The 16,799-nt window shown below is 43.8% G+C and overlaps 1 protein-coding gene across 1 annotated transcript in view; it reads left to right on the forward strand.

Annotated features, from left to right (window-relative positions):
* The window catches only part of STAB2 (stabilin 2), an 805,158-nt gene that overhangs the window by 275,709 nt on the left and 512,650 nt on the right, over positions 1-16,799 (forward strand). The window contains 1 exon segment of the mRNA XM_069228991.1: positions 6,028-6,114. Within this exon segment, the coding sequence (XP_069085092.1) occupies positions 6,028-6,114 (87 nt within the window).

The following is a 16,799-nucleotide window of genomic DNA, read 5'->3' on the forward strand; positions in this document are numbered from 1 at the left end:
TTTTTCACTAGCTTCGGCAGTTATTCCATCTTTCTCGGTCCCCACTTTCGCAAGCAAATCTGACCCGCAGACTGCTCTCAACTTGTCAGTGATCTATTCTAGTGCACTTAGAATTTGTCAAAGCCCGAAGTCGAAGTTTTCTTTCACTCCCTTAACACACGTACCGACTCGTTGACCACGCCCGATCAACCTACTAAACCGACCAGACCACAACATAAAACAAGTGTCTCATACACTTTTCAACATACTCCGGAGTCTCTTGACCTCGCAGGGCCTGTCTCAACAACAACAACCACGTGGACCTTTTTCTGCACAAAGTGCCACATGCACATGAAGTTCGACAACTTCCCTACTCTCACACTCGGAGTCGCACCTCTGCTATTTTCTATGAAGTTCGACGACTTCCCTACTCCTACACTCGGAGTCGCACCTCCGCTATTCTCTAAAATCCTCGCAACCTTTTCAAACAATCTGCGGCAATAAGCTGTGCAAGCGCAAAACCCTGACTTCACTCATACCGTCACTAGTACCGCCAACGCCGATTCCACACCTCCATTCTCTCCATTCGCAAGCTCCGAGATCCCGGGAAAGTCGCGGGGGACTTAGCCCATCATCATTCTCTCAATCTGTTTTACCCAAGAAAAATCTAATTCAACACCATATACCTCTCGAGTGGGGTCTCAAAAGTCTAAACCGTCCTCTGCTACCATCTACTGATAGAGCGTTCCTCCCTAATAATTTACCTGTGTTTTGGACGCTCTTCGGGTCGATGAATCTTTTGGCTAAGTGAGACTCTCTTCACCCGAGATCAATCAGTTTAATCTAATCAATAATCAATAACGAACATAAGCAATACCCTGATCAACATAACACTTAACAATTAATCCAGAATACATTTCGGCGAACCATGACCTTTCGGCCATGAATAACCACACCAGTTTATTCAATGTTAATGAATTTATTTCCCTATATTAACAAAGCTAGCACAATATAGATGTGTCTCAACACCAATTGATATATGTAAATGAACATTAATAGCTGTCCATAACGGCGGAAAAGATGCAATCTATGCAGTATTTGAATAACAATGCATTCGATAATAGCAACGCAAACCACTAAAACTATAATCTGTAATGAGCTAATTGAATACATTAGTCAGCATAACAAGGTCTCAAATTGCATCGTGCACCAATGATTCCTCATCTAACCTCGAATTAGCATCTGCATGTGGGACTTCATGCAAAAACAATTTAGCAACATTAATTTAGAAAACTCCTAACTAGGGCTCTTATCAAAATCAGCAGTTGGTTACCTAAAAGAAACACAATGCAATTGTACAATTTCCTTTCATATTTACCAATTACAATCAGCATTCAAGGAAGTCTTCGTCTCACAGGTACCGGTTTCGATCAGCATGGGTACTGGTTTCGATCAGCATGGGATGGAGCAAAGGGGCAAAGTGGACGGGGCAATTGCCTCACGGCGGCAAGATAAACTACTACTTCATGCAAAGGGCAGTTCAAAGTTAAAGTCTCTAGGGCAAGAATTATTTAAAGTCTCTTTCTCTCGATTAGAGAAAGCATCAAAGTCTCATTCAAAATGGCGTTGCAGCATGATGGGCCATACTAGCTGCAAATGGCTGTAATGTCCGATGGGTAATGGCTGCTAATGGCTGTAAAGGGTGCAATGGCTGCTTTCTTCTTGTGCACCTGGTTTAAATAGACAACAGTTCAAATCCAGTAGGGTCTTCCATTGGAGGGTTCATAGGTTGGCTTCAAATTGTCCAATCAAAAACTACAGTTCTCAAGCTTCTACCTAGGCATACATTATCCTTGGAGACGGGTACGTAAGTTGCAACATATTATACCAATTAACTCACTTTCAGAGCTTCCATTGTCCGCACCTGCAGATTGACCTTGGAGCAAAGAAGAAGATGCCAGGCTGGCACGAAACCTTAAAGATAAGCATGTGAACCGGTCTTCACTGGAAAAGTACAGCTTCAAGCAGAAATACACGTTTATTAGCACATTGGAAAAACACGAGCATCTAAACCGTGAGACCAGGCAACTAGGCCAAAGCCTCCACTAAAGTTATGCTAAGCTAAAGCATTTCAAATAAGCAAATCATAGCACACGTTTACGATTATATCAGATTCGTGCAATTCTAATACATCACGTTATATAAAGCACGCTTATAAATGTTGGCAAACTACTCTGAGGGCACATTTGTCCCCGTACAATCTTTATTATTTCGATTAAAGTCACACTTGATTATTGCAACACTACGTTTATGCGCTAATAAATGGAAAACCTTCATTTCTGCGTCATCACATTCAACATTATCATCACACACACGAGCTGCAAACCGACACTTTTCAACATCCTGCCCTTTAAGAAAACATGCCAAAGTCAGGGGACGGGAGGAGGATCCGTGGAGACACAGCCACACCCTGGAAAGCGTTTATTCTGAAATACAGAGTAAGCCAACCTTGTAGAAATTTGGGAAGGCACTGAAAAAATTGCTATAGTCACACTAACAACGGTTCTCCATATTTGACGATTTTCTTTAGCACTAACATGCCCAAAGGCAAATATTGGGTCTTGAAAATCCAAATACATACATAACATATATTCAAATTGTGTGTTTCTCTTCTTTCATATAACTCATTAAGTGCCAAATGTCCAGTTACTTGTAACTATCTCCTTTGACTTGCATTATGACAAGCATGAGTAGGGATCGAGCACACTCTTAGAGGTACAGGTAAGAAGCATAACGTCTACAACATCACAGTGACTCTAGCTAGAAATAATATTTTAATTACCAGTGCTCCAGGGGTGAGCCTTTGTTATAAGTCACACATGCGTCCTGCTTGCCCATCCTCCATCTTCACAGGATTGGGCAAGAGTAACTTGACCTGTAGACTGTGTAGTGTATACTTTTCTGACTCAAAATTGATGAACAAGATTTCTGTATTCATGAAACAACCCGGTACACAGAAGTGTTAAAGTCATCAACAGGGAACATCTCTTGCCTTTTCATTCCAATCACTGACTTATATAGGAAAATGTAGAACCATATGACATAATACATTCTACTACCACAAGAACAAGGTGACAAAATACATTACATTAACCAGTACTTAAATAACATTATGCTACACAGTACCCAGAACTACAATCAAAACAACAGTATGTTACTAAAAACACAAAAAATAAGATTTTCTACTCAGTAGTTGGGCGTACAACCCTCAATTCATCAGCTCAATACTAGAGATTCTCCCATTTATTACCACAGTACACTATGTATATATGACTTCATCCTTGTTTAGGTCCATAGAGCATCAATAGGAACGCAAATCTATCCTTTTTCTCTTTTGGCTCATAAAAAGAGAAGTGACTAAAAGGACAGTCCATTCGTCTGATAACAATGTTCCAAATGCCAGACTTTAGTCCTTTAGTTGAATTTCAGATGAATTTCATATGTGCAAACTTCACATTTAGTAATACCATAAACTGAACATATAGACGTCTACACACCCTTCCCTCTTGTCATTAGGATGATAACTGAGTCTTCATTCTATAAAAAAATAACATTGTTTTTTGTTGGGAGAGCTGCATTTGTAGCAGAAATAAATCTCACAAAGCCTTCTTCAATTAGAAATAGTGTATATCTGCCCAGGACTCATTAGAGTTGTTGCTGTTCTTTTTCTGGGACATGAGTATGAGTAGGGACTCAGTAGCCCTGAAGCTTACAGACGCCCCTTATTCATACTATCCATTCTTACAACCGACCTGTCTGATAGTCAGTTCATATAGATTCACCATTCCTGTAGCAGTACCATAAGAATTTCTGGTAATCCATTAGTGAGTCTCTAATACCAACAAGTCATTCTACTGTAAGAAGGGGGCAGCTCAAGCACTTGGAGGGCATGAGGGCTCCTCGTTTTGAGACTCTAAGTGTAGCATGGAGATGGCTCTAGGAAGGGCTTTAAGCAAATGTTATACTGGGGTCTTCAGTCTAGGGCTCAACTGGTATCTCTGAGAGGACAACAAGAGACATGCTACTCATGCTGGTTTCCCTGTTTCTCGCCACTTTTCAAAATCCAGTCACACTTTATCCGGGGCCAGAGCCTTCAATGTGACGTCACAGGCTTATCTGAGCCTCGCTTATGTCATATAGATTTCCAGTGTAAGTTAAGTCTTAGGGGTATATTTCTTAACATTTACTACCATGTTTGTGTCATAAACGTGACACAAATCGGTGCAAAAAGTTTACACGAGATTTACTTTCCAGCGCAAAACTGTGAAGACAGAAAGTTTCCCCAAAGTAATGCAAAGTGGGCAGTAGTGCTGCTTTGCCTTTCTTAGCATCAAGGGGGCATTCGATGGGAGCTACATGGGCATAACCATGCACTCTGTCATATTTGATCATTTGATACAGGTACTAGAGAGACTGAACACAGATTGAAATGTGAGTCTGAGTGTGAAGGTTAAGGACTTGTCTTGCTGTCCTGGACTCTCTGTACCTCTGGTTCACAATGAGAGAGGCTTAGAGGCATAAAGACAGTTAGCATAGTTTGAGCAGGAGATTACTACGTTAATGGTGGTCTGTACCATTTATAAGGAGCACTTAAAGGAAAACTCAACCGAATGGTTGGTGATAGCTCAATGTGGTATCAGAATATTGTGGCCTAAATATTGTTTGACATACATATAGGCCCTGATTCTGACTATGGCGGGCGGCGGAGGCCGCCCGCCAAAGTCCCGCCGACAAATGACCGCACCGCGGTCAAAAGACCGCGGCGGCCATTCTTACATTTCGGCTGGGCCGGCGGGCGCTCTCCAAAAGAGCGCCCGCCGGGCCAGCGGAAATGCCCCTGCAATGAGGATGCCGGCTCCGAATGGAGCCGGCGGAGTTGCAGGGGTGCGACGGGTGCAGTGGCACCCGTCGCGTATTTCAGTGTCTGCATGGCAGACACTGAAATACTTTGTGGGGCCCTCTTACGGGGGCCCCTGCAATGCCCATGCCATGGGCATGGGCACTGCAGGGGCCCCCAGGGGCCCCCGGCACCCCCTACCGCCATCCTGTTCCTGGCGGGAGACCCGCCTGGTAGGGGGTGTCAGAATCCCCATGGCGGCGGAGCGTGCTCCGCCGCCATGGGGGATTCTGCAGGGCGGCGGGAAACCGGCGGGAGACTGCCGTTTTCCCGCATCTGACCGCGGCCGAACCGCCGCGGTCAGAATGCCCTGCGGGGCACCGCCGGTCTGTCGGCGGTGCTCCCGCCGACCCTGGCCCCGGCGGTCTCAGACCGCCGGGGTCAGAATGACCCCCATAGTGTCCTGAACACAGTTTACAAAACTATTGGTCAACTGAAGTTAATAATAGAAACTCTACACCTAAAGAAGCGATGTTTTTGTAACTTATATTTAGCCTGGCTGACGATATTTTTTGTGATCAGTATTTGGACATAAAACATTTAGCTCTGGCCTCAGTGTCAGCTGTTCTACTAATGAGGATGTACTTGCTTATGTGCGCTGGGCATGGATATGCTTATGACCCTGGTATGATATAGGCCTCTTAACTATTCTTCAGCTAGGGAAATGAGGAAGAGTAGTAATTGATTTGGAATAGTTGGAGGGGTAATGGTACGTTTTGAACTGTAGGTTCTCATTGTTTCCTGTATCACGATACCTATTTTCTGTCTTTGAAGATGAAGTGGTGTGCTAGGTAGTCACAGACATTCGGTTTGTGAGTGATTTTGAAGGTTAAATATTCTGCATTCTAAAATTCAGCAATAGTTAAGTTCCTTGGTTTGTCAAGTAGCTTCATGGAAGAGCCTGGTGTAAGGAAATCATATTGCCTTTCTGGCTGCATGTGGGTTTAATAGAGTGCAATTCAAAAACACAGCAAAATAATCCTGCACTTTCAAAGAATCTGAGTACATATTGCCATGCGATAAATGTCCATATTTAAATTATTCTGAGATTATTTGCTTTCTAATTAACTGCAGTTGCCTTTAATTCACAGGTGCCAGAATGTTGTAGCGGCTTCTATGGTCCAGAATGCTTGCAGTGTCCAGGAGGATTTTCCAACCCTTGTTCTGGGAATGGAAAGGTAAGGGCATGCTGAAGCTGGTAATGTACACTTCAACCTGAATATGACCTAGGAAGTCAATAGTTAAAGCCTTAACTGGTCTATGAGCTTCAAAGAAGGGCTTCCTTGAGCATGCTGGTGAAAGGAATTTTCCCATCGCTAATGTCAGCTTTCACCATACTTTAGGTGGTCAAAGGATATGAGGACCTGGTATTCAAATAGGCATCAAACTCATTTTGGGCTCCTCAGGTGTTTTCTGTAGAGCAACAATGCACAATCAGCTGTTGGAGAGAATAGAGTGTAATGAAGCAAGAAAACCACTTAGATTGAGGCAAGGAGTTCCACCATCAACAGTGCAAATGCAACCAGGAGTAACATCCATTGGGAAAGTGTGGTGGATCTGCCTTCATGTTAAGAAGTGCAAACATAATGAGATGTTTCAAACACTTCTCTTTTATGGGATGAAATATCAAAGTCTGACAAAGGGCAATGCTTCCTCTTTCTAAAGAAAAACTTAAAGGCATAGGGCAAGCAGACTATATGGGATAATAACTATTTGTCACTGGTCAAATTCAAAAAGATGTTGAGATACATGAAAAACGCTGCTAGCAATGATCCAAATAACCAGCAAGTCTTAACAGCAATCTGTGTAAAACCGAAATCTCTGACATACTCAGTAGACCGAATGAACAATAAACTAGGGGAGCAATTCATTATGTTTCAAAAAGCATTTGACTATCAAGATAGTAAATGGGAGCGGAAGTCATTTATCACCAAGATCATGTAGTTAGGGACAGGAATGTATTAGACATTGTTATGTATGTGCCCTGTATTACTTGACTGGAGAACGTTTTATTTGAGAGAGATGTTTAAACTGAATTCAACCTTTGTGCTCCCCTCTACATAAACTCTATGTGTGAAAAGGAATAATATTACTTAATGTTTAAGAGTGAATACATTTATGGACACATTTACTTGTGCAATTCAGAAAAGCAACTGTGGTGGTGACTGCTGTTTTACCTTTTTTTTTTTTTTTTTTACTAAGGGCCCTCAAACAGCTGATGTTCTAAAAGTACTGATTTTATTCACTGTTTTGACGTGCATGAGATTTTAATATGCATGTAGTAAATTGTTGTATGCATAATGATAGGTCTAACAAATTTGCAACATTATATTAGTTGCTCTAATAGGCAAGCTAGTGTATGTCCCGATTGGTGGGGCTCCAGAAAGCCACCTAACACTATCTTCCATAAATGAGAGCTGTTACAGTGTGTATTAGAAATACGTAAGCTGTGGTTTGACAGATCAATGATCAATTTGATTACAGAATAGAACATGTATACAATATCAACTGGTACAAAACATATTGGCAAACATGCATTTCATTGAGGTATAGGGTTTGTGGGCTCTACGTCAAAATCGGCATCTCATCCAGTATATAATTTGGGGGCAGATGACATATATATATTTCCACCCCAATGGTGGGCAACGTTTCTTAACTTAGTATTACTTCCCCTAAGATGAAGATAACCCCACCCATTCACTCTGCAAGGAAGCATTTGCTGCCACAAAAGTGCAGGTATTCAGGAGTAGAGTATTTGTGGCAGTGAAAGAATCCAAATGCAGTGACAGCTGTGGTGCAGGGGCCGGGGACAGTTCGGGGTGGGAAGCCTCTTCAGGGCACAGTTTGAGTGGGCTAGGTGTAAATTCACAAAGGATTGGGTGTCACTGCAGTATGACTCTCAGGACTTTACTGGAGGGGGCTGACTCTTGGAACAGAGGATGTGGAATGTAACTTAGTGATAGTTGTCTACCTGGTACCACGAGCAGTCCTACTCTGCCCTATAAATGCTTTCCTGCTGCAACAAAATACTTTTTTTTTCACACATTTTGTGAAATTTAAATTCCACAAAGGCTGAACCATGTATAATTGTAAGATGCCTTTCTTTGCACGCCCATTATAAAAAACATACATCCTTAAGTAGTGACTACTGTGCATTAGATGTCAGTAATATGGAAACCATTTACAGATATTTCAGTCGTGTCTCTCAGTCTTCCTGTATATGGATTCAATCATAAAGAGTTTTTCAGTTCACTTTTACAGTTCTTTGATGAGATTGTCACCTTGAAAAAAATAACCCACTACCAGAGGATTATGGTCTTCTGATCTGCCTTTAGGATTAGAGCTCCATCTTGGATAGGGAGCTCTAATCACCACCAATGCTTTTGGATGTGCTTGCTGTTAAATCCACAGCCAATTTAGCTTAAGATGCTGTGTTACCCCAAGGAAGAGGGAATCCATTCACAGGGTGAAAGCTGCATTGACCTTAACGTACTGTTAAGGCTAATCAAGGAATTTGTCTTAAGCACTTTGATAGTTATACCTAAATGCACATAAACTATAGGAGGCTCCTCATATAAACAAATGGCGCTCATATGAAAAAATATCTGTGGATGCCTTGGCGGTTTTTATCTACATAAACTAAAACTGGTTGAGAGCCTAAACTTCAGTGTGGTCACAATCCTTACTGCAGATGTGTGTGCTATGGTTTTTAGCCTCTGGTGAACCAGAAGTATCGTTATTAGACATGCTTTACCCCAAGTTAAGTAATCAAGCAACCCAAACTGATGATGTTTGTTTGCCATTTTCTAAGTAATGCAAATGATACGTAAGTATGAAGGATTATTTAGTGGTGCCACTGTAAAAAGGAAGCACTTTAAAAGTGAATGACATTAAACATCGACGGAATTAATTTGCAAGAGTGATGGATGAAGAGGCAGCAATTAGAAAGAGTTTTTACAGTCTTATAAGAAACACTGCACGTCTGTGGTTCTACCAGCTTTTATATACAGACAGTTGAACCAGACTCTCGACTAAAATATTTATAGTTGAGTTTGCCCACACTGGAGCTTGCTCACAAAAGCATTTATGAGTACAGGAAGTAGTTCTACAGGAGTACTCTTTTAAGTAATCTTCCATGTCTTTGTGATTCAGCCTCCAAATATCCAAATCCTTATCGCAAAGAAGGGACAGTCCTTTCCATTTATACTAATTATATATGAGTATCTCCTATTATTATCATCATCAAAATGTTTAATAGAGAGCTTTTCCAGAAAATACTACGTAAAAACAAGTGCACAATAAGTGCGAAATAAGCATGCAAAACCATGAATACATGAACACTAAAACCAAATTAAAACATCAGTCAAACAAAGCATAAAAAAGAGCAAGCTAAAACAATTAATTTCCCACACTAAACCTTTTCTTCATCACGCCCTTTAAAATCTGACAATTTTGAAACAGACACCTTCATTGGTTAACCTCTGCAATTAAGTAAAAGCAGGCTTCACTTAAATAAAGTTCATGCCCTTGAGAATTCGTATAATACATTTACGGTGTAAGTCAGTAAAGAATTCACAGAACATTATAATATAGAGGGTGTCTTAGCCTATATCACAACTACAAGGATCAAGATCACTGACAAGGGATCTGCCTTTAGAAACAGCCAACAAATGATGAACCCATCTGTTAGAAATGGGGTCTTTGGTTGACAGTCAGGTTACCCCCTGTTCAAGCAAGGACCCTCACTCTAGTCAGGGTAAAAGAGAATCACCCCAAGCTAACCCCTTCTTACCCCCTTGGTAGCTTGGCAGAGCAGTAGGGTTAACTTCAGAGTGCTAGGTGTAAAGTATTTGTACCAACACACACAGTGACTTCATGAAAACACTACAAAATGACACTACACAGTTTTACAAAAATAGGAAATATTTATCTAAACAAAACAAGACCAAAACAACAAAAATCCAACATACACGAGTCAAGGTATGAATTTTTAAAGATTAAACTAAAAAACAGCGCTTAGAAACACAAAATGCTTCGATGAGGTGTTAACACGGCATCGTAACGGAGTCGTTCCCAACAATCTGACACCAGCGGACACGGAGTCACGTAGACCCACAGGTACAGTACCTTGGTGAAGAAATGAAAACGAGCCGATGCGCGAAGTCAGGGATTGTGGCGTCTGTGCGAAAGGTTGAATCCGTGCACTTCGAGCGGCGTCGGTCACGAGGTGGTGCAGCGACTTTCACGGAGTCGTGGACTTCGGCGGGGCTGCATCGATGTCGGGCCTGCGAAGGTCATCGCGTTCCAGTGAAGATCATGGAGTCAGGTGCAGGCAGCGTCACTGGATCCAGCAGCGGCATCGGTCCGAAGTCGTCCGAAGTCAATTTCCTTGAATTTCCACCAGCTTTCCTTCAAGGGCCCAGGGACTGGATAGGGCACCGCTTGTCAGAGCAGGAGTCTCTACAGAGACCCCAGGTGCTGGCAGAGAGAAGTCTTTGCTGTCCCTGAGACTTCAAACAACAGAAGGCAAGCTCTAAATCAAGCCCTTGGAGATTTCTTCACAAGATGGAAGGCACACAAAGTCCAGTCTTTGCCCTCTTACTCTGGCAGAAGCAGCAACTGCAGGATAGCTCCACAAAGCACAGTCACAGGCAGGGCAGCTCTACTCCCTCAGCTCTTCACCTCTTCTCCAGGCAGAGGTTCCTCTTGTTTCCAGAAGTGTTCTAAAGTCTGTGGTTTTGGGTGCCCTTCTTATACCCAATTTCTCCTTTGAAGTAGGCCTAATTCAAAGCAAAGTCTCTTGTGAATGTGAAATCCTGTCTTGCCCAGGCCAGGACCCAGACACTGACCAGGGGGTTGGAGACTGCATTGTGTGAGGGCAGGCACAGCCCTTTCAGGTGTGAGTGACCACTCCTCCCCTCCCTCCTACCACAGATGGCTCATCAGGATATGCAGGCTACACCCCCGCTCCCTTTGTGTCACTGTCTAGTGTGAGGTGCAACCAGCCCAACTGTCAAACTGACCCAGAGAGGGAATCCACAAACAGGCAGAGTCACAGAAATGGAATAAGCAATAAAATGCTCACTTTCTAAAAGTGGCATTTTCAAACACACAATCTTAAAATCAACTTTACTAAAAGATGTATTTTTAAATTGTAAGCTCAGGGACTCCAAACTCCACATGTCCATCCGCTCCCAAAGGGAATCTGTACTTTAATCAGATTTAAAGGTAGCCCCCATGTTAACCTATGAGAGGGATAGGCCTTGCAACAGTGAAAAACGAATTTAGCAATATTTCACTGTCAGGACATATAAAACACATTACTATGTGCCCTACCTTAACCATACACTGCACCCTGCCCTTGGGGCTACCTAGGGCCTACCTTAGGGGTGCCTTACATGTAAGAAAAGGGAAGTTTTAGGCCTGGCGAGTGGGTACACTTGCCAAGTTCAATTTACAGTTAAAACTGCACACACAGACACTGCAGTGGCTGGTCTGAGACATGATTACAGAGCTACCTATGTGGGTGGCACAACCAGTGCTGCAGGCCCACTAGTAGCATTTGATTTACAGGCCCTGGCACCTATAGCGCACCTTACTAGGGACTTACTAGTAAATCAAATATGCCAATCATGGATAAACCAATCAACCATACAATTTACACAGCGAGCATATGGACTTTAGCACTGGTTAGCAGTGGTAAAGTGCTCAGAGTTCAAAAGCCAACAGCAACCGGTCAGAAAAAATAGGAGGCAGGAGGCAAAAAGATTGGGGATGACCCTGCATAAGCAAAAAAGTCCAACACCATCCAACCCTGAATCCAACTAAATGGTAGCAATGAAATATATTACTAACAAAAATTAAGTGATACTCAATCTGCAGAATTGTTTTAAGAATAGCATGCACATGGACAGACATTTTTTGAGTTTCATTAGAATTTCTAAGGGCATAATTTTCCACAAGTCAGATTTTAAAAAAATAGATTTAGAGGTTATGAACAGATATAGATAGGCACCCTCGAGACCGAAACCCGCCTCTCACATAACTTAGACAGGGTAAATAAAAAATGGGCCAAGATTTACCCCTGCCTGACTCCACACTTAGGGCCTGATTATAACTTTGGAGGACGGTGTTAATCCGTCCCAAGTGTGACGGATATACCACCTACCGTATTACAAGTCCATTATGTCCTATGGAACTCGTAATACGGTAGGTGGTATATCCGTCACATTTGGGACAGATTAACACCGTCCTCCAAAGTTGTAATCAAGCCCTTAATCTCGAAATCCTCCCTGCAATCCCCATTCCCACCAAGCCTTATGGAACAAGTCATGTTCCTATTCAGGTCAGCAGGTAAATGTACTATATCCAGAGTAATCCCCATGGAAATCATCAAAGGCCACTGTTTATTCCTATTCACACTATCAAAGGTTGATGAGAGGTTCATAAAAGCCAAGTGGATACCACCAGGTCTAACAACTGTAAATTTGTTCACTATTGAATATAGATTTAGACACAGATCTATTGTACCTTTCCCCTGCCTAAAACTATATTTAATATCAGAATGTATCTGATCTTGCTCCACTCACTCCGGCAGTTGCAATAAAATCACCCTCCATGCAATCTTACCTGTTGAGTCTAGTAGGGAGATCGGCCTGTACTGCTGTGGATCTGTCTTGTGACCCTTCTTAAAAAATAGGGATTATAACAGATTGAGACCAAGATGTAGAAATCCCTGACTTAAGTGCAGCATATAAAGTCAGGTTAAACAAAGGAGCCCATAAGGTAGTGTCCAGGTTAAGCATGTCAGAATGGACTTCATTATGATCGGGGCTTTACTCCTACTAAGCCAGCCAATTGCATCCCTAACTTCTTCTAATTGAAAAATTAGATTTGAAGAACCCACTTTGGATGAACTGTTAATCCCTTTGAAATGTACCACCCATTTATTAGGGACAATGTAAGCATTTTTAGCTGGGGAGCCATTACAAAAAAAAGACTCAGCAGTTCTCTGTTTCCCAAAATTTGATAATAGTTTTAAGAGAGCAAGCATCTGCAAATTTGGTCCAAGTCTCTTGTCTCAAATAATGCTTTCTGTTTTTAAGGGTGGTTTTATAAATCAACCTGCACTTGGCCACTATGTGATTAGGTCTTGGTTTGTTTTTAAGAGCCTGTTCCAGGCCAGGATGAGCCCTTGAACAAACATGGTTAAACCAACTGGAATAAAGTACACAGCACTTAGTAAAGGTAACCTCACTGGAAGGGGTATGTCTTTTATAAGGGGAATTTCCCTCACCCACCATAGGTGGCAAGCTAGTCACAGTGCAGGCAACAACTCCTCTGTTCAGGACGAGGAGGGCTCAGTGGATGTTTTCTTTTATTTTTTTTAAACACTTTTTATTAGTTTTTCAATAAAGCAGAAGGCCCAGTTGGGCCCCAACCTACATTAATCTTGCATCATCATGTCCTTGTACCAGTAACAGCGTTGATACAGTGCACACAATAAACATATTAAGTGTATCTAATCACATCATTGTGGGGGTCATTTTGACCTTGGCGGACGGCGGAGGCCGTCCGCCAAGGTACCGCCGCTGAATGACCGCACCGCGGTCAAAAGACCGCGGCGGCCATTCAGACATTTCCTCTGGGCCGGCGGGCGCTCTCCAAAAGAGCGCCCGCCGGCCCAGAGGAAATGCCCCTGCAACGAGGACGCCGGCTCAGAATTGAGCCGGCGCAGTTGCAGGGGTGCGACGGGTGCAGTTGCACCCGTCGCGTATTTCAGTGTCTGCTTAGCAGACACTGAAATACTTTGCGGGGCCCTCTTACGGGGGCCCCTGCAGTGCCCATGCCATGGGCATGGGCACTGCAGGGGCACCCAGGGGCCCCGCGGCACCCCCTACCGCCATCCTGTTCCTGGCGGGAGACCCGCCAGGAACAGGATGGCGGTAGGGGGTGTCAGAATCCCCATGGCTGCGGAGCGCGCTCCGCAGCCATGGAGGATTCACAAGGGCAGTGGTAAACCGGCGGGAGACCGCCGGTTTACCCTTTCTGGCCGCAGCTGAACCGCCGCGGTCAGAATGCCCTCGGGAGCACCGCCAGCCTGTTGGCCGTGCTCCCGTGGTCGGTGACCCTGGCGGTCACCGGCCGCCAGGGTCAGAATGACCCCCTGTATCTGGTACATTTGAAGTCCCCTGGTAACTTCTGCAGCCATCATCAGTAACAACCTCCTCCCCTACTAATTCTCCCCTCCCTCAATTGCACCCCAGGAAAGTTTTTAATACAGATAGATGTCAAGAGGTCCCTTCAGCAGCACAATATGGTCAGCACACCAATTGTAGACAATTATTTATACAAAGAGCTGGGGACAGAAGAAAAGGCAGTCATCCGCTGTTCCATTAAACGTCTTTATTGACCTCTGCAAAGCATATCCCAGTCTAATCCCTCATGGTGATGTGGCATCATCTATTACAGCTGTCTGAAATTCAGTCGCAATGGCCTCCAATGCATGCGCCGTCTCCAGAGAACCAGTCCCCTTGTGTGCCTCCCTCAACTTCCCCCTCAATTGTTGCCCACTTTGCCAGTTCATTTTGCTAGCCCAGCAGTTGAGGCCTTCCCTTTGATTTCCAGTTGCACGTTATCTTGTACTTCGCTATAAGGAAAGCCAAGTCCTGAACTTTGCTGGTAATTTTATTTTTCGAAGTGTGAGGGAACTAGCTCAGCAGGCAGTTCCCCGGTGTACAAGGGACATTCTTGGTCAAAGCAGTGGCGAGCAGCATCGTAATCCCTTCCCAATACTGCTGCAGCTGCGGGCAACTCCATAACATATGGAGCAGCCCATCCCAATTTCTCTACATCTAGGACAACTTGCTTCCCCCACTTGAAAATATTGCTTTATTTGCTCAGCAGTCAAATACGCTTGCTGCAATACGTAGAAATTAATCAGTTTAAAATGAAGATTTCATGAAACTCTAGGGGTTCCATCAAGTATGGCATCTCAGGCCTCCTCTGATATCAGGGTACCCAAATCTTCCTCCCAATTAGGGTTCAAATTTTCCAGCGGGTGACGACAAGCTCCCTCTAAACCCTTGTTTAAACAGGAAACCACTTTAATTGTGCCTGAGGAAAGGGCTATATATCTCCAACTTCTGAATTTCTGGTGATTCAACCGTGCCTTTTATCCAGTGGCGGCGAATCGCCATGGTGATTACCCTATATAATAGGAAATGCCCCGCAGGGATATTATAGTCTACTCTAAAATCCTCAAATGAAAGTAGTTCCCCGTCCCTAAAGAGATCTCCCAGGGTAGAAGCCCCTGCCTCTGCCCAGGCTTCCAGGTTTCTCCAATCCCGTCCATGTGGAAGGGCTCCCAGCAACATCATCTGGATATCCGGTGAGTAGGGTACTTTAACATGGGCCATACGCAGGCATCTATCCCAACATTTGAAAATCTTCTTGATCTCCTCAGTTCCTGTCACGGTAGTGCGCCTGACCTTCAGTAATATTCTAGTTAAATCTGTCAAACCTGGTACAAAAGGGCCTCGCTTCTTCTCTGGTCTTTGTCTTATCGGCCATCCACTGGACAAACCACTACAGCTGGGCCACCAGGTAATACCCCTTAAAGTCTGGTGCCGTTAGGTCCCCCTCTCCCACTGGTCGTTGTAGCACAGTCAGAGTCACCTGCCTGTGGCCTGAACCCCATATAAATGATATAACCATTGTGTCCAGTTTCCTAAATGTTGCTTGTGTTATCCACTAGGGGACTGCTCCAAAATAATATAGTGGACGGGGAAGGACAATCATCTTCAACAGTGCTATCCTACCTATAACTGATATTGGGAGGGTTTTCCAAAATTCTATGATTGTTTTCAGGGCACGCATAGCACTGCCCACATTCCCATCAAGGAGGTCTGCTTGATCATGGTATATCTTAACACGTAGGTACGAAACACACTTCGGGACCATTGCAGAGGGGCTAAATCAGCTGGTGGTGCTACTTCTGCAATCATTGGGATTTCTGCCAATTCGCTTTAAGGCCTGATAGCTGCCCAAAATCCTCCAACATAGACCTAGCCAACTCCTCTCCAGTATCTCGTAAAAAAAGTAGTGTATTGTCAGCATATAATGCTTTTCTGTGCCAGTGCCCTTTCACCTTCAGACCTCTGTAATGTGCTCCCGACCGAGCCCGAGCTGCAAGGGGCTCCACAGCCAAAGCAAAAAGCAGGGTGGAAGTAGGCACCCCCGTTGTGTCCCCCTCTCCACCACGGAGATATCACCTTATTTGTCCGTAGGAGTGCTGTTAGGTTTTTGTAAAACAGCCTAGTCCAGGCCACAAAGCTGCCTCCCAGTCTTAACTGTGCCATTGCTGCATACAGATATTCCCACTCTAAACTATCAAATGCCTTTTCTGTATCAACAGCCATGACCACTGCCCCTTCGTAGTCAGGGGTTTTAATTTTAAGGGAGGTATTAAGCCCAGGTATAAACCCTGCTTGATCAGGGTGTACCAGCCGTGACATGTAGTATATTATAATCAATATTTAGCATCAAAAGGGGGTGGTATGCTCTATAATCCCGGGGGGGTTTATCGGATTTCAGTAACGGCACTATCAATGCTCCCCGAACGAAGTCAGGCAAGCAGTCCCTTATTCAGCTTCATTATATTGCTTCTCAAGGTTAGGTACTGATTGGTCTGCATAGGTCATGTACCATTCCACTGAGAAGCCATCTGTCCCAGGGGTTTTCCCACGGACCATTCCTTTTATTGCTACCTTAATCTCTTGCTGGTTGATAGCCTCCTCCAGCCCGTCCACCTCCTCAAAAGTGAGGCACCGTAGCTATAGTGAGCCCAAATATGCCCTACCTG

The sequence above is a fragment of the Pleurodeles waltl genome, chromosome 4_1 (genome assembly GCF_031143425.1).
Source record: "Pleurodeles waltl isolate 20211129_DDA chromosome 4_1, aPleWal1.hap1.20221129, whole genome shotgun sequence".
NCBI lineage: Eukaryota > Metazoa > Chordata > Amphibia > Caudata > Salamandridae > Pleurodeles > Pleurodeles waltl.